Source organism: Siphateles boraxobius, unplaced genomic scaffold (assembly GCF_051911475.1).
Source record: "Siphateles boraxobius isolate OS27281-9 unplaced genomic scaffold, OSU_SipBor_1 16, whole genome shotgun sequence".
Classification (NCBI taxonomy): domain Eukaryota; kingdom Metazoa; phylum Chordata; class Actinopteri; order Cypriniformes; family Leuciscidae; genus Siphateles; species Siphateles boraxobius.
Window position 1 is genome coordinate 19,252,485 of NW_027508766.1, and position 27,371 is coordinate 19,279,855.

A 27,371-nucleotide genomic window follows, 5' to 3' on the forward strand; every position below is an offset into this window, starting at 1 on the left:
TAACGCTACATTACACATCAAGCACTATTCCAATAATTTATGTAATTATAATACATTATATAGGTACACTGCATAATGAGTACTTTCACGTTTAGTACATTTTACAAAAAAAATAATACCTGTTGCAATTGTTCAAACATTAAGGATGTTGTGTACACAAATTCATATAAAATTTTTAATTTAAGTGATTTTAGTGTTAGCCTTAAAAAATGTCATGTGGTGTGACCTTGAATTATCTTAAAATTAATTTCCTTAACATGCTTAACATTTTTTTACAAGTTCTTAGTAATTAAAGTGTTTAGAAACAAAGTATTTGCATTTCTTTTAAGTTTTTGTAAATAATTATCACATTTTTTGTTCTATAATTTTAGAGTTGCTGCCTTAAATCTAGTTAACAGACTTATTTTTCCTGTAAATCATATTAAACTGATAAAAATGTTTTAAAAATATCATTAACTTAAGCATACTTTATCAGTGATTCATATTTCAGCCACAGAAATAAGATATTTTATTTTAAATTTAATACAGAGATTGCTTTTATTGGTCGCACCACATGATGAGTGGTCGCACCAAATGACAACGAAGACCTTATAAAGTTAAAAATCTATTTAAAGAGATCGATGAACAATGCATTTTATACAAAAAATAGATTTAAACCAAATTTTATACAAAATTCACAGAATTTTCCTGAACACAAACATTTTATAAACTTTTTTTTATAAAAATCACATCGCAAACATAAGTGCACCATTTCATTTAACTGGACTTAGAATTTCTTTCTAAAAAATAATAATGTTATATATATAAATACAAATATTGTATATAGGTAACATTTGGGGTCAATTTTTTAAGTAATTAATACTTTTATTAATCAAGGACAAATTAAATTGATAAAAAAGTGACAGTAAAGATATTTAGGCTAGAATGTTACAAAATATTCTATTTAAAATAAATGCTGTTCTTTTGAACTTTCTATTCATCAAATAATCGTGACATATAAAGTGTATCACAGTTTCCACAATTTCCAGTAGTAACAAAAATAGTATAACTAAAATCCTCAATCCAGAAATTGAGTGTTAGATCTAGAGCATAGATCAGCATCGATAATAATCAAGTTTCTTGAGCAGCAAATCATGATATTAGAATGATTTCTGAAGGATCATGTGACACTGAAGACTGGAGTAATGAAGCTGAAAATTTAGCTTTGATCACAGGATTAATTACAGTTTACTATATATATATATATATATATATATATATATATATATATATATATATATATATATTCACATAGAACCCAGCTATTTTAAACTATAATAATATTTCACTCTTATCCTAGCAAGGTACCCCACTCTTCCTGCAGAGTCAGAATTTTTACTTTACTTGGCATTTGCATCTGGTGAAATAGATTAAAATAGTTTTAAATAAATAAATAGACATTAATAAATTTATTGCTAATAAATGCATAATTACTAAACTAAAATTACATGCTATAACTTTTTTGTTGCATTTTTCTCATATTGTACAAAGAGTAAACATAAACCGTCTGAAATATAAAAAAAAAAAATCACAAATTGCATAAAAATCTATTCCAAATTATACTAAATTAAAGTACTTTTTGTATATAAACCATCAATTGAATATAAAAGCACAAAACCTGTCACAAAACCCCAATCTAACACATATGTCTATCATGAAAAACAGTCTGCAGTGGTCACACCACATGATATTTGGTCACACCACATGATATTTTCAAATTCAGTCAAAATTTACATGCACAGAATTGGTCACCTGAACAAAACAAGCTAGCTTTCCACAAAAGGTCAATATAAAATTTAGAATAAAAATCTATATTTGTAGAAATAACTTTATTATAAATTTTTACCACATGTATACCACATACCACATGACATCCAACTTTGGTAACTGTATACCAACCATTACAAAGGTTTATTTTTTTTCCTATTTGAGAGAATTACAAACCTGCTTGTGGCTTCATGGGTCCTTGTTAAATTGGTATATGATGTAACTTCCTGTGTTTGAATAGTTTTCAACATAAAAGTCCCAAAATGGTAGTTCCTTGATGGTCGCACCACATGATAATTCATAAAATGGACATCATCAGACAAAGTTTGTTTATATATTATGATGGAAATATAACTACAAATGCTTTGATTTTTTTTTTTACAGAATTACAAAACACTTTGGAAATCATGCCAAAGAGTGCAGAAAATAATTTGTAATTAATTTAGAGTAATTTCAAAGACGTTTTCAAAACAGAAGTTAGGCCCGGACGGTCGCACCACATGATATTTTGAAACTTAAAATATCAAAAAAAGTTACAAATAACTGTTTTTTTAAAAGTTAAATTGAGTACATACATGGGAGAGGTACTACAAATATACAGTATCTTTTCATGCATTTAAACCCATTTTTACCTGAACAAATGCAATCGGACAGAATATTTAGGCATCACGTCATTGACCCATATACGATTTTAAATGTAATTTAACATTTTCATTACGGTATTATTAATTTTACTTTAGTAAACGATCTGAGTACTTCTTCCACCACTGCTAGAGACTAGAGGAAATAAGACTAATAATAGAAGATAATAAGGTTTTCCAGTGACACTCATTACATTAAGCTATTTTTGATATAACGTTATAAATAAAAAGATGAAGTCATTAGTGAAGATTAAACTACAGTATTTAGATTATAATATAGAATAGAACATGCAATGCAAACTAGTTTGGTTCCAGCTCAAATATATTATTCTCATTCTATCATTCACCCTGCCTCCATTCCCTTACGAAAAAGAAGTTTATTCAAGTGTGCTATTAGTATAAAATAAGACTAAAACTAAAAATAAGAAAGTATACTTTGTCTAATTTGTATATACTTCATAGAAATATATTTTATGTACTTCTAAGAAATATACTTCAAATTGCACTTAAGTATACTTGACTTATACTGACAGAAAAGTCTACTTATATTTGGCCTATACTTGTTGATCGAGGTATACTTAAAAGTCTAATTAAGTATTCTAAGTATTCTTGGCTTGTACTTGTGTTTACTATTTTGATTGAGTAGCTTATTACATAATTTTTTTTAAACATAATATTACACACTGTCTTATAAACTAACATGTTCAAGTTTATATAGTAACAAGCTTGCAGGTGGAATAGCTTATAGAGTAAATAAAATAAGCATGGAACTGAACCTGATCTTGTACACAGCGATAATAATCCATTACGAAAAATAACTTCTCAGAAATACACTTAAAATTACACTTCAGAATACTTGACTTATACTGAGAGAAAAGTCCAAGTATATATGGGCTATGATCGAGATATACTTAAAAGTATAATTAAGTATTCAAAGTACACTTGGCTTGTAGTTCTATTAACTCTTTTGATCGAGTAGCCTATTAAATATACTTTTTTACATAGTTTTCATATACAGTCTTATGAAACTTACATTGTTTGAAAATATTGATTAAAATATTGATATAAAACAGATATGTTTCTAATTCTGCGAATCTGAATTTTTGTGTAGGCTAGTCCACTGGTAGTGTACATAGGAATTTACTTTAATTCTACTTTACTCTTTACCCACCATTGACTGAATTTTCCAGCTATCCAGTGTTAATTTTGTCAGCAAATTTTGATTTAGTTTTAGTCTTAGTCTTTTGACTAAAATGCCATTTAGTTTTAGTCATATTTTAGTCATCTGAATTGTTTTAGTTTTAGTCTAGTTTTAGTCGACGAAATACAATAACATTTTAGTCGACTAAATCTACAGTAGATTTAGTCGACTAAAATATAATGGGTTTAGTTCAATTGTAATGCATTAATTTAGAAATTCTCTAAAATTTCCAAACCCATATACTCCCGGAGAAAACATCTATTAACCTATTAATATGAATGATTTTTTAAGTTTGAACATGCAACACAGATACAGATTTAACTGCTGTTACTTAAAAAATATCTTAAAATGAAATAAAACCACTTTTCCTAAAGTACAACACAGTCTTCTTTACAATGAATGATATATTCATTCCTTATAACTACTTACACATCATTCTTTATTCTTTCAAGCAGACATATTTATTTGTATGAATTAAATATAATTAATCCTTATTAAAGCTATTAACAAACAGTGAATGCTTTTCTCTTTTTCTTTTGTTGCTTGATCAAAATTAACGACACGGACCGCATTAGGTTTATTGCCACTGTTGTGTAGCCTATTTCTCCATTCAGACACGAAAGAGAGCTCAATTCAGTAGCCTACTCGCGCGCTGTAGGTGTATTGTGCATGACTGCACGCTTCGGGTTAGGTGTGTGCGCAAAGAAAACCGCACCGAATAGAGCTCTTTTTTGCATCGTCACTCTTATTCAGAGATCTATATGTCTGCTCTACTCATTCTCCCAGACGTTCACATTTTTTAACGTTTTATGACCGCGGGGTAGATCACGTTACAGTAGCCTACAAATGTGCGCATCTACCACACACGCAGGACATCAGTTCTGACGGATCGCTTCCCAAATCGTCACTATCTAACATTTTCGTCTAGTTTTTATTCGTTGACGAAAATGTCAATAGATTTTCGTCATAGTCTTTGTCATTCAAAACTAGGTTTTATTTAGTTATCGTCTCGTTTTCGTCTGTGAAAAAATGTCGTTGACGAATAATTTTCGTCGTTATTTTCGTCAACGAAATTAACACTGCAGCTATCCATATTTTCACTGTTATACGGTAGGGGGCGCTATAACACATCTTCTAGTACAGAATCCGGATCAAAAAACACAGGAGAAGAAGAAGCTGAAACTAGTGATAGAAGATTGCTCACTCAAATGTAAAATAACGTGATCATCAAACATTAAACCGCGTGTAAATCAAAACTGCTTAATGTTTCCAAATGAAATTAAGCATTACACATGAAGAGAAAACGACTGTGAAGCTTTGGGGTTGTTGGACTCGATCTACTCCATCTGTGTTTTGATCATCGTTCTGAACCTGATCAAGGTGTAGGCTAGTCTTTGACAAAAACTTAGTTTTGTTTGAAAAAAAGATTTTTTCAACTTTTTTTGTTTAAAATGTTTCCTTTCTTTATGAAAAAGGATGCATGAAGCTAATAAAATGTTATAAATATTATAAAATAATAAATTAAATTACAGTTAAAGGTATTTTTCAAGTATAAAAAATAACATTTGAACATAGTAGCATAGGCCTACTGCAAGTGCAAAAATAATATGATTTCCATTACATGAGAGTAGATGTTAAAACTTCATGCTGATTTGTACTCGGCTTTCGCCAAGATAAGCACCAACTAAGACATAGCTTTACAGTAACCTATGCTTCTCCATCCATTTACGCTTCTTTCCATATGGTGATGTAAATCTCCTTCTGTCTAGTGTTAGCACACACAACGGCTGCAACCACACTGCGGTCCCCCCCAAGACAACCGTCTGGATTGAGCTGCGTAGGGGACATCTCTAGGGTCTTCAAGTGGGCACCTTCCGTCCTCAGTGTTTCGTCGACTAGCCCACGACACCTCAAGAGGGCTCGACAGTGACTCTGGCGTCCCAGAGTCACCCCCCTCTGTCCCCCACTCAACTCAGCCCAGCTTACTGACCTCTACATCCCTCCTGCTTCTGAGACTTAACCACAATCTCACAATCTCTCCGCAACCCAACCATACGCGCCAACCCGTTTGACTAAGGCTGTCGAGCCCCACTGGTGCGTTAATATGCAGTTTCAGTGGCAACGGTTCCGTATGGCATACCACCTACCGCAAAACACAATATCTGCCCAACCACCCGTTATTCACGCAATATACACAGGAACGTAATGACTGTAAATACTATACAACCTATACAAAAAAACCAACAGACTCTTCAAGTTTTCAAGAATTCTACGAAACCGTAGCATGGCGGCCTGTACACAGCCAGCTAGAATCTTTCCGTCTCAACCACAGCCAGTTGCTGCTCCTTTCTGCTGCTTCAGATAAGTTCTTTACTGTGCGACGCAACTCTTGGCCACTGAATCCGACGTCTCTGAAGAACCTGGTTGTAGAGTGTGCCACAAAACCTCGACAACCCACTTCCACTGGATAAACTTGGACTCTCCATCCTCGCTGTTCTGCTTCAGTGGCCAGCTGAGCATACCGCAGTTTCTTCCTCTCATATGCCTCATCTACCGCATCCTCCCATGGCACTGTTCCCATGGCAACTCGATCAGTTGAACAATGCGTGCTGATCCAGACCACAAAACAATTTCTGGTCATAGGTTAGTGGTGGCAATCTCAGGTGGAAAAATAAGCAGTTGATCAAGATCAGCAAGCATCTTCCAGTCCCTAGCAGCTTCCAGTTGTCCTGGGCGAGAATTGGTGTTAGCACCTTTTCTTGGTGGTTGCTCGCCTGGGCGGAGGAATATTGTCTTCTGCGTGTAATGTTTTGCTAGAACAGGCGGCAACTTATTGGTCATACTACGCTTGCCTTCCAATGCTAAAGCCAAACATTGCAATACTTGGTAATGGCGCCAAGTAAACCGACCTTGGCTAAGAGCCACCTTACATCCTGTCAAAATGTGCCTTAATGTGGCAGGTGATGAACACAAAGGACAAGAGGGATCCTCTCCTACCCAGAGGTTTAGGTTCTGCGGTGATGGGAGAACATCATATGTTGACCTAATAAGGAAACTGATCCTTCTCTCTTCCATTGACCAAAGTTCTTGCCAGCCCATTTTGCGTTGTTCCACACTCTCCCATCTCATCCACTCTCCCTGCTTGGCCTGGGAAATGGCCTTTATACATCTCATCCTCTCCTCCTGCTTTCGCACCTCGTTGACTACCAGCTTCCTCCTTTGAGCTGGGCCTGCCTTGTGCCACTTAGGAGGAGCTAAACTAAGCCCAAAACCCCCTCTTCCATGCTGTACCTGTCCCACAATATCCCCAATTTGAAGGTCAGCCTTTGCCTCTAATACAGATTTCTTTGCTGACCACTTTCTACCAGTTTTTACCACAGGGGCTGCCTCCCTTACACATTTGTCGCGTGACTCTGCTAAAGTCATTTCCAGTCTGACCTTGGCACACTTAAACTCCTCGGTTAAAGCAGAGACTGGCAGCTGCAATACTCCTTTACTATAAAGTCCCACTCTGCTGAGGCAGCGTGGAACTCCCAACCATTTCCTGATGTATGAACTTATTAACGCTTCCAGCTTATCCACTGTTGTCAAAGAAACCTCGTACACAGTCAGTGGCCACAGCAACCTTGGCAGTAGACCAACTGAAAGCACCAGAGTTTTAGTTTGCCTGGTAGAACACAGCTGTTTATGCTCTTCAACCCTTCCACTGCTTCTAGTCTAACTTCTCCCACTCGAACTGTGTCCTTTAGATCCCCATCGTACCATCTCCCGAAACTCTTCACTGGCTTCTCAGAAACTGTTGGTATTGCCTCACCATTAATCAAGAATGTTTTATCTACTACCTTTCATTTAACTATCGAGATAATCCTTGATTTAGAGGGCTTAAATTGCATTTGTGCCCATTCGATATTATCTGTTAACTTCCCCAATAACCGATTAGTGCAGGCTACTGTTGTATTCATGGTTGTCATGTCATCCATGTATGCTCTGATTGGTGGTAGTCGCATCCCAGAAGCCAAGCGCTCTCCTCCTACTACCCATCTTGATGCCCTAATGATTACTTCCATGGTAAAAGCCAGTGGAGAAATGGTGCATACTGCCATTATTCCAACCTCTAAGAATTGCCATGCGGTGCTGAATTTTGGAGTTGAGAAAATAAATTGCAAATCTCCAAAATAGGCTTTCACTAAATTTGTTATTGACATTGGTACTCTAAAAATATCAAATGCTGCCCAAAGAAGCTCATGTGGCACTGAACCATATGCATTAGCCAAATCCAGGAATGGCACATGGAGCTCCTTCCTCTCCTTTTTAGCTGATTGAATTTGTTGCCAGATAACATTGATGTGTTCTAAGCATCCTGAGAACCCTGGAATGCCCGCTTTTTGAACTGAAGTGTCAATGAAGCCATTCTTTAATAGGTAGGTTGACAATCTCTGCGCAATAATGCTGAAGAAAATCTTACCTTCGACGTTTAATAGTGAAATAGGACCAAACTGACTGATGCTTGTAGCATCTTTTTCTTTAGGTATAAAGACTCCACCTGCTCGGCGGCATGCTCTACGTACAACCTGCTTTTCCCATGCCACTTTAATCAATTTCAACAGAATTCGTAGAACTCCTGAAGCACTCTTTTACACTCTGTACGGAACTCTGTACGGAACTTAAAGTACAGTTAAAGGTATTTTTCAAATATAAATAATAACATTTGAACATAGTAGTATAGGCCTACTGCAAGTGCAAAAATAATATATAAATAGTAAACTATTATATGTATAATGTTAAATTCACTTAAAAAAAACTTATAGTATAAAACTGCTAAACTAGTAGTTTACTGAGAGTACACTAAAGGAAACCGTGCAAGTATACTTGCAGTATAAAACTACTAAACTAGTAGTTTACTAAGAGTACACTAAAAGAGCAAAAAGAATATATAATTGGTAAACTACAAGTATGATGTTAAGTTCACTTAAAGGGACTATGTGTAGTTTTTTAGGTATTTTATTATCTAAAATCAATATTTTTATTCATAAATATGTCCTCAATGGTGTACAAATACCTCTGCCAATTATCTGACTTGTCCTCGTAAACGAAGAATTTATTATCTTTATATACATGTGACGGGTAGGTCCACGGAGGCTTCCATGTCGTTCCGCCATCTTGAAAAAGCTTTAGTCTGTTGCCAAACCCTATCTGTTTGAACCGCGAGAGGAATCAAAGCTTACGCTACTCCTACATCGCATCAAGTGTTACTCTTTTGGTGTAAGTCGACTTGCGTAGGCCGTCTGCTGTTAGCTAGTTATTTTAGTTGATAAAGTTTTCTTACACAAATGCATCGCTTAGCTTCAGAAGGCCTTTATTAACCCCATGGAGCCATATGGATTACTTTTATTATGGATGGGTGCACTTTTTTGAGCTTCAAAATATCATCCTCCATTCACTGACATTATAAAGCCTTGAAGAGCCAGGACATTCTCCAATTGTATTCATCTGAAGAAAAAAGTCATATACCTGTAGGCCTACACCTAGGAAGGCTCGAAGGTGAGTAAATCATGGGGTAATTTTAATATGTGGGTGAACTATCCCTTTAAAGTTTGAGATATTCCTCTAGTTTAATTATTTGAACAGGCCTTTTAAGTTTGGGCAAAAACTCCTAGCAAAGAAGTGTTTTTGTGGGGGTTTTTTCACAGTGCTGAATGTCATATGGTGATTGTGAAAAACCTCATGATTTTATAGTGAAATTTGTTATGTTTATCTGCGACAAAACGACTGCCTCGGCATGCAGTGCGAATGCTCTAATAGGCTCGTTTGAGATGTACCTCTCCTTGTCTAAAATTTAGACGAGAGTAGGCGGCTGCAGTGAGGGGAGGAAGTGCAGCCGTCTTGGACAGTTCTCTCTTCCCGTAGTGGATAAGACACCTAACGAGATCAGAAGTGGATATCGCAGGATTCACACTCATGCACTGTGTTGCTAATTGAGTTGTGCAGGTATGAAGTCAATTTGTTGGCCAATCGACAGTTAGCATCACACTGGTTCTCTCGACAAAAACCCAATAGGATTTTTCCATAGGCTTTTGGATTATCGCACAAAAAAATCAAGCTCTGTGATCAAATAAAAGGTTTATGATACACGTTTTGTCCATCAAGATAATTTCCAGAGATGAACACAACTTTTATGAATTTTGAAGCCTAAATGCAGTCACCAGAAGTAAGAAGCTAAAGGTAGGCTATAAACAAACTACACCACGGTCCCATGATTTCAACATTTTCTACATAAAGACATTTTCCAAGAAAGTTTGAGTTAGAATAGTTCATAAGAGCACGATATTAAGCATAATGAGGCTGTAAAAGCGAACCAAGCTTTTTGATCATATTCAGTGAAATCGACACTATAATCCGACAGAACAAAATAAATAAAGTGGTTTTAGAAAAAAACCTGAGCTTCTAACTCCACCTGGAGAGTGCTATTTGTTTTGCAAAAATCCACCGCTCCCGGATCATCGGGTCTAATCAGCGCAGGGGGGTGTGAGATCTGACTGTCAATCACAGGTCGTGCACACACCATCCCTCGCGCACGTTACAATCACATGCACAGGCCTGAAGTTCACCAAGTAAGGAAGAGTGATGGCGGAAAATATCCCAATTCCTTGGTTAACCTCAAGCTAGGTCAAAAGCAACACAGGAAAAGAGAACACCTGCTGAAAAGAAAGAAGTAAAGAAAGAAAGCGACCGTGGCCGTAAATAAACCAGGATCAACATCTGATCGCATTTGAAAGGTGAAGAGATTTACGTGATTTAATTGGGTTCAAGCTGGATGCAGAGCTTGCAACATTTCTTCTCGACAGGTAATTGTGCTTTATCAACCAGTTACTTTATTTCTTAGTGTTTTGTTAGTAATCTAAGTATGTTTGCCCAAATGTGTTGGTATGGTTAGCTAACGTTAGCACTTGTTGGGCAGGTTCGTTAGCTTTGTTTGCACTGAAATCCGTGTGAACGTAACGTTAGGTGGATAAACATGTCCAGATGAAGGTAAAGTTTGGCTTTAGGGATGGGACGATTACCGGTTTCACTATAAACCACGATAAAATGTACTGACGGTTAGTGATATCGTTTAAAATTCAATTATCATTAAAAGCGTGTTTGATTATCGCGATTTTAATAACTCACTATAAATCCTGTCCAGCCAGCAACAGTCTGACGCAGGCGCGCAATGTTGTTGTTTTTTTTATTCGAGAAGGAATGGCGGAAGGCAGTGGCCGTGTTCGGGAGATTTTTCAGCCTTTTAAGAGGACCAAATCTGAGGTGTGGTCATATTTTGGCATTTACAAAAATCCTGAGGGAAACTTAATCGAGGAACGTCACTGTCTGCAGAACATGCACAAAAAAAAGTCGCTGCGATAAGGGTAAACACTTCAAATCTGCCGAGTTGTCCTGTGTGACCATCACCCACTGTTGTAGCGAACGCAAGGCAAGTTAACTTTGACCTCAATACTAAAACTACGTCTTGGAAATAATTGGGCACAAAATGTTGTTTTGAGTTGAAATATTTTATCTCACTCACTTGAAATAAACTTGAAGCTTCCGCGAAGAAAGGTGTGCAGCAATAAGTGGCTTTGAGCCAAAGACGAACGAACAAGTTCAAACAAGACTATTAAGAGTGACATTTAAGAGATAATAATGTATATTCATTGTACACTTACAACAACGATTTCTTTTTACCACATAATTATGGGGACATATTGAATAGAGATTAATGTCTCTATTCTTACCTGTTAAATCCATTTTGTACAGCGTACAAAACTCGTCCAGACAAGATGATCACAACAATATTATCAAACTCTGTAAACAATAAATCAACTCTGATTTCATTTTCAATACAATCAAAAACGGAGACGCTAGATGACAAGTTGTATTTGAATGAAATGAGAGCGCGCGTCCGATTTGATACATGGATGTGCGTTGTGTTATAATATCTTGCTATTGACGACAGTCTTTATAAGGAAGGAAATGCCAAAGAATATAATCTTGCTTTAAAAAGTGCATAGAGCTGCTTGTTTTATTTGTTGTTTGTTGATTCTTTTGTTTGTTGATATAAAACTTGTTGAAATGTTTTCAGTGTGAGCATCAGTTCTTTTTTAACACTTTCATCTCGTTTTAACAAAACCGTGATAATATTGATAATCACGATAATTTCGGTCACTATAATCGTGATATGAAATTTTCATACCGCCCCATCCCTATTTGGCTTTTTGGAAGAATCAATGCTACTCTATCTTTCTTACGAGATTAAGAACAGTATTAAAGCTACTGTTATTGTATGTGCTATCTGACTAGCTCCAAATTAGGGCTGGATGATTAATCGAAAAATAATCGAAACCGAAATTCAGAGCCTAGAACCGACGTAATTTTACCATGTCGGTTATTTCGGTTTTTTAATCCTATTAATATTTCCACCCACTGTGTGTTAATGTACTTTCCCCTTAAAACATATTACCGCGTGTGTAGTCACGTAACTCCGCCCCGTCCAGTCTGCGACATTGAAGCAACATGAGCCCCTTTCACACAGCGCGTTGATCCCGGGAAATTGCCAGAACAAACACCTTCTGTGAACGCAAAAAAGACCCGGGATTGATGCCAGTTTGGGGACATAGTAACATTGCCGTGTTCAGTCCCGGAACGCGCGCTGTGTGAACAAAAGCCATAATCAATGCCGTGTCGTAATGATGGCGCTAAACCGGGATTGTTCGCCAGCGTGAAACAGTTTGTAATGCGCTAGTTTATGATCGAATCAGAGAAAAAAAATGCACAAGCGTGGCTTCTCGAGATAAATCGCAGCTCATAAGCAAATTATAGACGCCGCTGGGACATGTCACGTGTCTTTGCGGTTTGTGCGTGTCTGTGTGAACGCACTCTGTTGATTCCGGAAAATCACTGGCAGTGTGAATGAAGCAAAGTCAAACGAACCCGGGTCAAATCCCGGGACACTTTATCAGTGCATTTTCCGGAATCTCTGTGTGAAAGGGAACTCAAACACTGAATCAACTCAGCAACAGGAGCCGCTTGTACCAAAGAAACACGCCAAAAAAGAGAGAGACTGACAAACGCCCAGCAACAAGTGCCTCCACTCCACAAAGCAGGTTTTGATAACACAAGCATTTACAAATGCTACACAATATGAAAAGGATTAGTTTTTTTAGTTTTATACAAGTTATATTTTACTTTTAAGATGGCAATATTTACAATAATTTATTTTGTTTACAAAAAGAACTATTTTCTAAATTTTTAGGAAACTTTCTTTTTACATTAAAACTTAATTACTTTTTTATAAGACGTTTTTATTTCAAGCATTGTATGCTTTGTTTGATTCAATTGATGTATATATTTAATAAGTAAGCATTAAAAGCTATCTGTGTGTTTCCTTATTTTAGAATCACAAAGACAGGATTATGCATTCTTTCATTAAAAAAAATAACCGTGAATATTTACAGTATAAGCCTTGCCAGTGACACATGAGAAATAATTTATTTTAAATAATCGTTCAATAATCGTAATCGAGGTAACTTGTTCGATTAATCGCGATTATGATTTTAGCCAAAATCGTCCAGCCCTACTCCAAATACTCCATGGTGTTGATGGATGCTGATGAGAAAATCTTCACAGAAAATCTGTTGCACACGCACTGACGAGCATGAACTCGTTGGGAGGGTATTCGTTGATAGTGGGGGAGGGACATGAGTTGTAAACATTCAAAATTTTGCCTAAGTCCACTCAATCTGCCAGACTTGCCAACTGCAGCTTTAACTGTTAGGCGTGATGACGTTTAATGTCCCAGACAGCCCATTTAGCCACTTGTTAGCAACCGCCTTTTTCAAGACACGTAACAAGTCAAAAAAAAATCACGAGTGGGATAATACTGATGTATTTTATGTCATAGAATAAAACGTGAAAATGCCTTGAGCTTGTGTTCACCACAGACCTCATTACCTCCATTTAACCAAAATCCCCCACAAAAAAACAAACAAACATTGACTTCAGAGCAATGGAACCGGAATTGCTAAAATGCTAACTTGTTTCCACGCTTTCTCCTACAAAGTGGCGTCATACCAGCATCACTATATAAACTGGATGTAATTTAAATTCTATTGATTTATATGAAAATAAATATAATGAACAAGACACCCAAAGTAGGCTACCCAAAGTAGAAATGTGTGTTTATCAATAATTTTTACTTTAATACAGACATGTTTTATATATTTTTTAGAAATATGACAACAATCACATAGCCCATAAAGAGATCGCACTGTTAGGGAATATTCACACATGATTTATACACATAAAACATGATATTAGTAAAAAAAATAAATTATGAAACATTTTAAAAGAGAACAATATATCACGGTTGTTTAAACTAACACGCATTAAACTGTGTCTTCAGCTGCGCCTGACTGCGGAGTAAGTTACATCAGAGTTAGTCGGGACTACACTTGGACGCATTTCTAACCGGCATGCATTTCGCGGTGATCACCTCTGATCGATTCTGCGGAGATTTTGCTCATCTATATTTCCAAACGAGCCTAATCTGTTAACATCCATGCGCGCCGAAAAAAATACGCACAGTTTACTTTACGCTCTGCTTAGGCATTCAGTGTAAACCGGCCTGAATTAATGATAAGTGATAAACAGTGGGAGCTCACATTCCTCCCGAAGGCATCTTAATTGGCGCAATGCAGGTGGTAAGAGGTATGGCAGGAGTTTTTAGTTGTTAAGCTTGTCCTACCTGCAGAAGAGTCGTCGTCATGGTCGGAGGTGAGGTATCCGTCAGGTGTGCTGCGTCCAGACCCGTGAGAGCCGCGGAGCGCCAGTGAAGGAGACAGTCTGCCGTCATCCGAGTCCAGATCTCGACTCATGCGGACCCGAGGATTCAGCCGGTGACTCTCCCGGACGTTACTCTTTGGGTTGAGAATGTTTTTTTGCAGGAATTTTACGTTGAGCTCCACGTCCTCGAACTCGTGGTCACTGTCCTGCGCGCTGCTCCGTTGCTCGGCAACGCACAGAGCGATGTCACGAGGAGATGGGTGTTCTTGGAGAACATCGGGCTTTTTCCGAGGAGGGGGGGGGGTGGCCTTACCTCTCTTGCCGATCATGTCCCGGCTGAAAGGCTCTACTTCATCTCTGCTGTCTGTCCCGCAAGTATTGTTATTCTTTGAATCTGCCTTGTTCCAATATTTATCAATATCATAACGTTTCTTCTTCTGCGCGATTGCGGTCTGAAGGTAAATCACCTTGAACTTCTCCTCCGACAGAGCCTGCTGTAACACCTTCAGATTGGCTTTGCATGTCTCCAGCTCTGCTTCTATGTCCTCCGCCGAGTTGAGATTCATCACGGGCACCTCGCCGTCGGGAAACTCATTCCTCCAGTGCTTCTCAAATTCCGCCTGTTCCCACATTGTCCAACAAGAGTATGGGGGAAGGAAAGTCCCTGAATATGTATTGTTCCTGCTAAAACAACTTGGGTTCACTGCCTCAAATACCCGTTGTGAAGTAGCGACTGCTCATTTTCCCTTTCTCGCGTATCCACTCACTCACACACACCACTGATCAGTTTACAACTGAATAAACTTTCCGCTTCCGCTATATTGAAAAGTATTGACGTCAGCTGTACACGGAGCCAATCAGATCCATTGGCCGTTTACATTAAGTAGCGCAAAATCCCAGCCTGTGGTTGCTTTTTTACACAACATTTAAGCCACATCTGTTGAGCATAGCTATTGAGTAAATAAGCCTTCGCTTATTGAAAAACAATTCAGTTCAGGTTGACAAACAATTGTACTTTTTAAAATGTAAATAAATAAATAAATAAATATAGCCTATGTAGTTTGATGCTTACAAAATAAGCAAAATAAAATAACAGTGCACATTGAGTAAACAAGTGAAAGTACAAATAAAGTGCAAGTGTAAACATAAAAAAATGAAATTAAAGCACTTAATCATAATATTTAACATAACAATATATTGTTAACATAACAATAATATTGTTAACATAACACTAACTAAATAAGCCTATATGATAAATTATATGATAATATAAGTATAAATGTTGGAGTTGGAGCAATAGTAATGATGAGCAAAAATTTAGTAATAAAGATATTCACAGAAATCTCTGTGGGGATCGCAAGATGGGTTTCATTGTTTTACAAGCAAATTCACTTTTTTGCATTTTTTTTTATGCATTATCCTATATTCTGCTCTGCATGCATTACTTTCAAGATAGTTTGCGGCAGGCATTTATGTCCCAGTTGAGTCTAATTAATGGTCCATTTTCTGTTCAGAGCCTATTTTTCATTCAGATTCCCCTTCTCGCCCCGATGTCAATACCATTAGCAGAGAAGTGCAGGACAAATTTGATATGGGTATCATAGTGTCACTGGAGAACTGGAATGGCCGGGTTCCAGCAGTTATATGAGAAACTGAAGATGAGAGATGTGTGTCCTGATAGCCGTACGTCACATTGGAGACGGGTAGGGGCACAGGGCTCTACTGCATGGATCAATCCACTTTAGAACTTGATATGCTACTTTTTTTTCAAATATTACTAGCAATTTACTTGCAACTAGCACACCATGAATACGTGTTTAATATGTGTGCTCATACATTAGCACTGGACATTCAAACGCAGTTTCAGCTATACTGTACAGGAAACCATTTGAATAATTCATGAGATTTTGCATCCTTTGGTCCCATTCTATGACTATCAACTTCATGCCTTGTAAAATGTAATTGTGTTGGACATTCTGAGGTTAATGTGATACCCCCCCACTTTCAATTATTTTACTTCAATGAAAGGTTAGATTTCTGCCATTTTTTATGAAAGATCTAAAGGATAAACAATGCAGATTTATTTTTTTACAGGCATTTTTGATCATATTTACCAGGGGTTCAATTAATTCTGACCACAACTGTATATATATATATATATATATATATATATATATATATATATATATATATATATATATAGTGTTATGTATATAATAAGCTTATATAGTGCAGTCAATGCTAATACATTTGTTGCTTTTATTGCTTCGTCTGCTATTTCTGATGTTTTTGATTTCACCTGTCCATCTAAGATATTTGATTTGTATCACTCTGCTATTGCTGACGTTTTAGACGAGCATGCTCCAATTAGGACTAGGTCTGTTCCCTTGTCCCACTTCTCTCCGTGGTTTAATGCTGAGCTACGTGCTATAAAGCCCAATTTAAGCCCAATTTATACTTCTGCGTCGAACTCATGCCGTAGCTACGTCGTAGGCTGTGTGTAGTGCGCGTCCCCTTCGGCAAACCCTAGGCTGATTTATACTTCTGTGTCGGACCTACGCCGGAGCCTCTACGCCGTAGACTACGCTTTGGTTTTAATTTATACTTCTGCGTCGTTGTCCACGTTGACGCACGCAGAGGGAGCATGCGAAACCCGAGGGAGCGGTTTGAGCAGACCAATCACAGCGCTTGCGTCCGCATAGAATTGACGCGTTTTTACATTGTTGGTGAGGTGCACGTCAGGGTACGCCGAAGGGTACGCGCGCTACTCACAGCCTACGATGTAGCTAGGGCGTAAGTTCGACGCAGAAGTATGAATTGGGCTAACGTGCACCTCTCCAAAAATGTAACAACGCGTCAATTCTACGCAGACGCAAGCGCTGTGATTGGTCTGCTCAAACCGCTCCCTCGGGTTTCACATGCTCCCTCTCGTGCGTCAACACGGACAACGACGCAGAAGTATAAACTAAAACCAATACGTAGTCTACGGCGTAGAGGCTCCGGCGTAGGTCCGACGAAGAAGTATAAATCAGCCTTTATAACTATTGCTGCGTCGAACTCACGCCGTCTCTACGTCGTAAGGCTGATTTATACTTCTGCATCTGACCTACGCCGGAGCCCCTACGCTATACACTACGCGTTGGTTTTCATTTATACTTCTGCGTCGTTGTCCGCGTTGACGCGCAATTACACATGCAGAGGGAACATGTGAAACCCCAGGGAGGGGTTCTAGCAGACCAATCACAGCGCTTGCGTCCGCGTAGAATTGACGCGTTGTTACATTTTTGGAGAGGTGCACGTCAGGGTACGCCGAAGGGTACGCGCGCTACTCACAGCCTACGGCGTAGCTACGGCATAAGTTCGACGCAGAACTATAAATTGGGCTGTAGGCTGTGCGTAGCGCGCGTACCCCTCGGCGTACCTGCGCACCTCTCCAAAAATTTAACAACGCTTCAATTCTACGCGGACGCAAGCGCTGTCATTGCGCCTTACGACGTAGCTACGGCGTTCATAAGTTCACTTAAAAAACGTACAAGTACTTGCAGTATAAAACTACTAAACTAGTTTGTTCAATGAGAGTATACTTCAAAGTATACTTTCATAAACTAAAAAAAAGTACTACTAGTATAAAAATAGTAAACTACTACATAAAGTATACTTAAAAATATAATGGCAGTGGATTGCAACCATCAGTTTGAAGCTCAAAAAAGTGCATTCATCCATCATAAAAGTAATCTACATGGCTCTGGGGGTTAATAAAGGCATTCTGAAGCAAAGCGATGAGTTTGTGTAAGAAAAATATTCATATTTAAAACATTATAAAGTAAAATAACTAGCTTCCGGCCAAACGAACATACGGATTCAACTTAAGTCTAAAGCGCAACTTATGAGAGTAATCCGACGTACTGCTGATATTTGGTCCATGACGCAGTAATCTACTTCCGACGTCATAAGTTGCGTGAGTTGCGCTTTGGATGCGAGTAGACTGCCTATGTTTGGCCAGAAGCTATAATTTTACTTTGTGTAAGAAAAATATTAATATTTAACACGTTACAAACTCATCGCTTTGCATCAGAAGGCCTTTATTAACCCCCTGGAGCCATGTGGAGTTATTTTATGATGGATGGATGCACTATTTTGAGCTTCAAACTGATGGTTGCAATCCACTACCATTATAAAGCTTGGAAGCGTTAGGGTGTTTATTAATACAACTCCGATTGTATTTGTCGTAAAAAAGAAAGTCATTTACACCTAGGAAGGCTTGAGGGTGAGTAAATCATGGGGTAATTTTCATTTCAAAGTGAACTACTCCTTTAGTCACTCAATTGTCTTACTACCTCTCTGACTTACTTTCTCCCTATATTCCCTATATTCTGGCTGTAAACTCCGTTGTCTGCCGAGATTTCGTCTATCATCTATGGGGGTCTTTCTCCGTTATAACTCCTAGGCTATGGTGCTCTCTGTCCCTGGCTCTTAGGACAATAACCACACTGCATGAATTTAAGTCTAAACTCAAAACCTATTTGTTTAACCAATATTTCTGGTCATAATGTGTTTCTTCTTAAACATTTTCTATTACTCTGTATACCAGTCATAATGCTTATTAGTCATATGCACCTGACTTATTCTTCAACTGCCCCCATTTCTTTGCTGTCTTTTATTACAATATTTCGGTTTCTGGCAAATGTATACTCTCTATTTTACTGATTATGTTTCTGTTATTGTGAAGCGTACTTAAGCTTGGGAAAGGGACTATACAAATTAAAAATATTATTATTATATAGTTATTTATTTTAACAGGTTAACAACCAAAAGGGATTTAAAGGGATAGTTCTCCCAAAAATGAAAATTCTGTCATCATTTCCTCACCCTCATTATCATTCCAAACCTGACTTTCGTTCTTCTTCTAAAAGATATTTTGAAGAATGTTTAAATTGTTTAGTCCTTACAGTGAAAGTCAATGCGGTCCAAAACAACATTAGACCCCTTTGACTTTCATTATGGTCAGAAAATATCTTATTTTATGTTCAACAAAAGAAATGTTTAAAACATGTCATACATGTTTAAAATGACATGAGGATGAGTAAAAATTTTACAAACATTTTTGGTTGAACTATTCCTTGTACATTTGTTTGTAATACATGAAGGAAACATGAAATGAAAAAAAAAGAAAGAGTGAAAAAGAAAAACTGCATTATATAAAACTAATTATAATTGGGAAAAGGGAAAATTACTTGTTTTTGGTGTGGGAGGAAAAAACTGTGAGTAAGATGATAATTATGAGACAGTTGGGGGGAGGAAAGAGGAAGAATGTTCTGTTACATTAGAAACATTCACTAAGGCTAATGCAGTCATACCTCTGAAAAGTTGAGGGCTCATCTCATCACATCTTCACCTGATGCAAAAGGTTCAGTCTGTGTGAACCATCTGAACCATCTTGATCTTGGTATAACTGTTAGGATTCCTAAAAATTCCTTGTAGTTATATGCCATTGAGCTTAGAGCTTTTTATAAAACTGGCATCACAACAGACAGTGTCAGAAACTGAAGTCCCGATTAGGTCATCTTTTATTTGATATGCATCAATGCATTTAACCCCTGCTTGAATAGCAGCCAAAGAGAGAAAGTCTTCCTGTAAATTCAAGATTGTTTTAGTAGCTCATGCCATTATCTGATGGAAGGTCAGCACAATAGTTTTCATTTGGTGAAGAGAGAAACCTTAAGAAGGCTTTGTTTGTTTATTCCAGTTCCATTTTACTCCATCCCAGGATCGCAAGGTCATCTTTACTAAAAGCCTATTCAACTTTTGCCAATCAGCAGTGACATGATACATAACTTGGTGATTCACATCACTCCACATTTTCTAGCAAACTGATGAATGGTATTATTTGTGTAAAAGGAAGGACACAGTGATGAACCACAATACCAATCTGAGTTCAAATCTCTTGGTATTTGGTGATTTAACAAAGATTTAGATGGCCATTTTATGTTAGTAAATATATTTGCCCATCCCACAGATCATATAGGTTTGTATGATATACTAGAAAGGATTTTTCAAAGTTTTAAATATACAAAGATTAATCTTGTAGGTTTTTACAAAAAAGAAAACTGTTTCAGTTTATCTACTACAAAATATCGTGTTTAAATCATTGTTAATTGCTGTTTGTTTGTAATTATTTGTGAAATTTACTAGCAATTTTTGAGTGAAAATTGTTTCTACTGCCTTTTTTTCATTGACGCATGTGAGATTTGATAATGAACTTCTGCCCTCTAGTGGTCAATTTAACAAAAGCAGAACATATACTGCTGTGGTATTGGTAGTAATGTAAATTTTGTTTTGCAAATTTTGCTGCTTCAGTAGATATATTTTTTCAAATGTTTCTGTGGTATACTGGAAGACATTGATAAGTATTTCATAAGTTTTAAAGACTTTTATTGGCAAAAACATCCAGTATGCAAAGAGTCAACATTTACAATCATTGACCCTTCTTCATAACCCCTGCAATTCACTCTGGCATGCTGGATAATAATAATAATAATAATAATAATAATAATAATAATAATAATAATAATAATAATAATACATTTTATTTGTAAAGAACTTTACATTTGACACTAAATCTCAAAGTGCTAAAAACACATCATGTAAAAAAGGTGAGACTAAAAACAAGCATTAGCTATTAAAATAAGCCTGTGTAAAAAGATAGGTTTTTAGTCCTTTTTTAAATGTGTCTACTGTTTGCGGGTCCCTGAGGTGGTCTGGAAGAGCGTTCCACAGACAGAGATCAGCGACTTGAAAGGTCCTGTCGCCCATTGTTTTGAGCCGTGTCCTGGGCATGACGAAACGGTGCTGTTGGCCTGACCGGGTTCTTGTTGATGAATTTGGTATGAGCAACTCAGTGAGATAAGTGGGGGCCGCACTGTGCAGACAATGATGGGTCTGAAGAAGGACCATATATTCTATGCGGGACTGAATGGGTAACCAGTGCAGTGAATGGAGGATGGGGGTGATGTGCTCATGTTTTCGCACCCCCATCAGGACCCTAGCAGCGCTGTTTTGAACATACTGGAGCTTTTGAAGGCTCCTGCTAGGAATCCCGATGAGGAGTGAATTACAGTAGTCCAGCCTGGAGGACACAAAAGCATGGACGAGGTTCTCTGCAGCAGAAAGGGAGAGGGAGGGGTGCAGTTTGGAAATATTGCGTAGGTGAAAGAATGCAGTTTTGCAGATGGTGGTGACATGACTGTCAAAGGAAAGGTGGGGGTCAAATTTTACCCCTTGGTTAATAATAGAGGAAGAGAGAGGAGTGGTGTGTCCAAAAATGAAACAGTGGTAATTGGAGAGGAGCGGAGTTGATGAACAATACCAGTTTGAATGGCCTCTGTTTTGGAGCCATTTAGCTGCAGGAAGTTTTGACTCATCCACGCCTCTATCTCCTCCAGGCAGGAGTTAAGGCGTGCAGCCGTGACAGAGGGGGAGCTAGAGGGAGTAACTTGAAGGTACAGTTGTGTGTCATCAGCATAGCAATGGAATATCAACTTCTGGTCCAAATCCTGGCTGATGACTAGTGCACAGAGTTGATCACAATTAGCTTGTCCACTCACCTTTTGGGGATTGACTAGGTTCTCTATGGGATTGAGATCTGTTGAGTTGCCTGGCCACGGATCCAAAATTTCAACGTAATGATCTTTGAGCCACTTCATTATCACTCTTGTTTTGTGACAAGGTGATCAATCATGCTGGAAAATGCACAGATGATCATCACAAAATTGCTCCTGGGTCGTTGGGAGAAGTTGTCATCTAAGTCCAAGTCTTCACCTCAGATCCCACCTGCTGCCAATACTGAACAATCTTTGCAGTGGTGGTTACGTGATTCCGTAGCTGACTCCTCAGGAGGAGGAAGTCCTGATGCTTGCTGGGCACTCTGGGACGTCCCTTCTTCACTTCAGTTCACTTTCAGGAGTAATATTCTTTGCAGCAGTTTCCTAGCATGTGAGGCCATTTTGATGGAAAGTGACGATCGCTACAAGTCTTTCTTTGGAGGTAACTACTGCTAACACAAGAACACAACGATTGGAAGCACTTCTTCCCTCATTTTATAACAATCAGTATGCTCTTATAATCCAATCAAAATGATAGGGTAAATGAAAATCTGTTCACATTCATGTCATTCATGTAGATTTAATAAAGACCTTTAACTTTTTTTCTGTATTATTCTTTCTGGGAAGATCTGTGTGAGACAAAATAGAACTCTCTGGTTGTATATTGTAATGATTTACTCCATATCAATCCATCTCATTAAGACTGAAAAGACTTCATGTAATACAAATACATTTGTGACTGCTTACATTAAAATACATTATATTCCACATTTTGACAACATTGAACTTCATCAAGCAATACTTAATACCTGGACCTTAATGACACCACAGAAGACAGTGTGCGATCAAATGTATGGAATAATTGGTAAATTTTTTAAAAATAATCAAGATTCTTCTTCAATTTGGGATAAATTAAGTGAATGTGTAATTTGTTGCATAGATAGGTAAAACACATTTCAAAATATAACGCACAACAATGAGTCTTTCAACAATTTCAACAAGCCATATCACAAAACAAAATCACAGTGAAAACAGAGTACATATTTCTCTGAAATCATACTTCTGCCAAACAAAGCCCTAAAATGCCTGCTGAGCATTTTATAACATATCCAGCAATCCAGTCTACTTTCTATATAATATAAAACCCCAATTCCTACTGTATGTTCCTACTGTAACTCTTTCTTTCAGACTCTGTTCAATTAAGACAATACTTGGGTTGCACCACTGAAATGAGGATGAAGTAAGGAACTACACAACTTATACTACAACAGACTTTTGCATCACAAACAGCACAAAATATACACTTTCGATACGATTAATTCCCCATGATGCATGATGTAAAAGTACAGTGCTTTTATTTTAATTTTATTATGAGGTTATTTTGTGGTTGTTTTAAGGCCGTTTCAGGTCAGTATTTGAGTCAACTCTGAGTTGGATCAGAGGCTAGAGGGCAGTGAAGACTTTTCCTGAGCTTGTGCTTTCCACATACACTACACCAGGATCTGAATTGTGCAGACATATATACTATATGTATATATGTAGACCTATATAGGTAGACCTATATAGTAATTAAAAAATCTGGGAATATAAATTCCTCTCTACATACTGCGGATTTCATCAAACAATTTCAGTACAAAACACACTATATTTGGAAGTCATTAAAAGTGTTATAAAACACACATTTTAAAAATAAAAATCGATCTTAATCTTCAGACTACAAATAAAAAACAATTTACTTTTTGCATTCATAAATTTGTATGGAACCCTATAGGGATATGGCGTGGAAAAAATATGGGATGGGAGGGAAAAATATTTTTCAAAGCTTTTGCGTTCTCTCGCAGAACTTTTGCGTTCCCCCTAGAAACTTTGTTATCTCGCAAAACTTTTGCGTTCTCTTGCAACCTGTTGTTAAAATATGAAATATGGTCAGTGCTTAGTTCAAGGAGTTCAGTAAAGTTGGCAATATTCACACATTCAAACTTCCCGGAACAATAACTCGTGAGCTAAACCTTTTTAAAAGACAACGAGCAACAACCTAAATTTCCTCAAAACGAGCTTTATAATATAAATTGATCTCTATGAACAGGCTGCTGAGGGACAAGTCCTAAGGTAGCGTCTACAAACTGCAAAATCCAAAAAGCGTTAAAAATAGTCATTAACTATTTCTGTTAAGCTCACTTTTCTGGAAAGTTTCGAAGTCGTGATCTGATTGGTTGAATTCTATAGGATGTCCGGGAGATGTGTGTGTTGCGTTCTTTAACAGTCTGCCTGGAAACAAATGCCGTGTCGGCAAACCCCTTTATGGAAGAACGCCGTTGTGTTTATAACTGTGACAATGAGCGCTTATCAGGATCTACTAAACGCTGGATTCTAAAAAGAGGTAAAGTTGTTGCAATAAACTTGCACAATGTACTTGGATGAATAATTTATTAGATGCACGCTGGTCTGTTATTGTAGGAACATCGATATATATTTTCATGCCCCTAAACCCGACGCAGAACAAAGCAAACTGTGATTGGTTGCGTTACATGTCAGTCAAACGTCCTCATGGGTGTTCCTTGGCCAATAAAAGCTGTGATAGAGTCCAGACATTCTGCCTTCAGTCTAAAGGTCTGGCAACGCAAGACTAACATCAGTGTTACACACTGTAGTGTCACCAGTTTACACATCAATGGTCTCCTATCATACTGGTAATACTACAACACTTAGTTTGATAAAAATGTGCTTTTGCATAATTTAATATTAATATTATTGCATAATATATAAAAATAAGACTTTTTATTATGAAAAATATTCAATAACTTCACTGTTCACACTGTAGGCCTACTGTCACCGAGGGGCGTAATTTACGGGTGGGACATGTCCCCACCCATTTTTTGCCAGGCTCGATATTGTCCCCACCACTTTTTAAAAGTAATTGAAAAATATATTGCGGAAGGTATATATTAAAGGAAACGCACAATCTACAAATCGGCATCCTTCATAATCGAATTCATTAATTTAACAATTTTTTTCCGGCGGTCAGAAGCTTTTCAACGTCCTCTCCATGATGAATATCTGTTGTGATTGCGAATAACAGTTTCCTGCGTGTAACTACCGCTGCATTAACATTTGTTGTGAATGTACGTCTTTTTTTACAGTATTGGGACTGAGGCGCCAGAACTCCAGCTGATAGAATGTGCGCTGTAGCACGATACTACCATATTTTAGTTTCTTATTGTGTTTCCACAACAATGTTAGTGAGTAAATCTACTGAAACCATAACAGTGGAGTGTGATGTGTAAGACGTAGAGCTATTTATAAATTACTATTAGTATTATTTGAAGTTAACATAATAAAATATGTAGACCTACACCAAAAAAAAGTAGTTGAGGATAAATTCTTTAAAATTGGGCAATTTCAGCGTCATGGACGTGACATTTGCAGTCAAAACTTGAAATATAAATTCTCAGAAAATGCGTTTAATACTGAAACATCTGTTTATATATCAATACTCCCTTAATAAAGGAGTCCAGACATTAGAAAAATATCAGTATACACATGTTTTATATTTAATATGAGGGAAATACACGAGACATGACAAAAAAATCTTTAACTTTTAGGTGGCAAAATATTTTTTTAGTAATTCTATGAATTACACTGTGGCAAGGGGGGCGTGGTTCAGCGAAGTCTGTGACGGGAGAGAGGATCGGGAGACAGGTGCGGCGTAAGTGGGTTAAGTGTGAATGACAAACACCTGTGTCTTGTTTCAGTAATTGGCGTGGGGAGACGGATAAAAGCCATGAGGAAACAAGAGACTGGGAGAGAGATACCGGTAACGACTCTTGAGTGAACTGGACTGAGACGGAGAGAGTGAGAAAGGAGAACGCTGAGAGCGAGTGACTTTGAAACTTGAGTAGCGTCTGTTTTGTCCAGCGCGTGGTGCGCATCTTTTGTTTTTGTTTGACAATTTTGTTTTGATTAAAACACCCACAGTCACCTGAAGCCGACCCTGTCCTCTTCCTTCCCTTTATCTGAACATTTCATCCACTACACTGGTGCCGAAACCCGGGAATGAAGACGGAAGCCGCCGCCAGCATGCAGTCACCGCCATAAAATGGGTCCGCAGGACGACCCTGAGGCATTCCTGGACCTCTTCGAGAGATCAGCGGAGGCAGGTGGGTGGCCAAAAGAGAGCAATGGCCGGTGCGCCTCATCCCTTTGCTGACCGGAGAGAAGCAAGCGGCAACCCAACAGCTACCCGTCCAGAATCTCCTGGTTTTCGACGACCTGAAAAGAGCCATCTTACAGCGGGTCAGCCGGAGCCCAGAGCAACATCGCCAGCGGTTCCGTTCCCTGGATCTGGGCGAGAGCGGCCGACCCTTCGTGTTGGCTCAACAGCTCTGGGACTCCTGCCGCAAGTGGCTGTTGACTGAGGGAAGCGACGTCCGGGAGATCATCGACCGTGTGGTGCTGGAACAATTCATCAGCCGTTTGCCGCGGAAGACTGCGGAGTGGGTCCAGTGCCACCGACTGGCGTCGCTGGACTTGGCCATTCAGTTGGCGGAGGACCAGCTGGTGGCGTGCTCCAGGGGCCGGCGAAAGCCTTCCAGCTGTCTCTCTCTCATCTTCTTTTTCTTCTCCTTCCCCCTCTCCAACCTCTTCCCCTCGACCTGTTCCCCTTCCCAGGTCCCGTCCTCCCGGACCGTTCCGTGGCCCTCCCCGGGGACGGGGGGGGGGGACTTCGCTGGATCCGGCAGGAGGCCTGAGACAGGACCCGGTTTCCTTTCCTCCCCTCTCCCCACGCCAGTCACTTACCCCACTTCCTGCCACTAGAGCGGTGGGGAGACCTGGGTCGGCCTGCTGGCGTTGCGGGGACCCGGACCACGGGGATAGGGTGAAGTATTCGCTCATGTCTGCTCTGATCAAATTTAGGGGGCAAAAGCATGGTGTGGAGGTGGCAGTTAACCCGCACCTCAGGCATCCGCTGATTTTGGTAACTAATTGGCCGGGTTTTACAGAATTATTGGGGTTGTTGTGTGCGGATGTCTCTTGTGGAAAAGGGAAGCAGGAGAGGGGAGCGGTCGTGCGGTTGGGAGAGGCTGAACTGGGACCTCCGGGACTGGGTCCAGGGGATCCGAGCGTAATTGGGAGACAGATTCTCCCAGAGCGTGATGATTTTCCCCTGGAACAGTCTCAGGATGAGTCGTTAAAACATGCTTTTGAACAGGTCCGTACTATCGACGGTCAGCCTCTCCAGCCCGCTCGACCGCTCACTTATCCATATTTTGCAATTCTGAAAGACCGGTTGTATAGAGTGATACAAGA

The 27,371-nt window shown here is 38.5% G+C and overlaps 2 protein-coding genes across 3 annotated transcripts in view; both read right to left on the reverse strand.

Annotated features, from left to right (window-relative positions):
* Positions 1–15,284, reverse strand: part of abr (ABR activator of RhoGEF and GTPase) — a 320,646-nt gene extending 305,362 nt beyond the window's left edge. For both annotated transcript variants that reach the window (XM_077231905.1, XM_077231903.1), the window contains exon 1: positions 14,426–15,284. In XM_077231905.1, coding sequence (XP_077088020.1) covers positions 14,426–15,095 — 670 coding nt within the window. In that variant the 5' untranslated portion in view covers positions 15,096–15,284. The remainder of the gene's footprint in view (positions 1–14,425) is intronic.
* Positions 15,285–22,000: 6,716 nt separating this feature from the next.
* aspa (aspartoacylase) overlaps positions 22,001–27,371 on the reverse strand; it is a 135,060-nt gene continuing 129,689 nt past the window's right edge. The window contains exon 7 of the mRNA XM_077231924.1: positions 22,001–22,513. Coding sequence (XP_077088039.1) covers positions 22,449–22,513 — 65 coding nt within the window. The 3' untranslated portion in view covers positions 22,001–22,448. The remainder of the gene's footprint in view (positions 22,514–27,371) is intronic.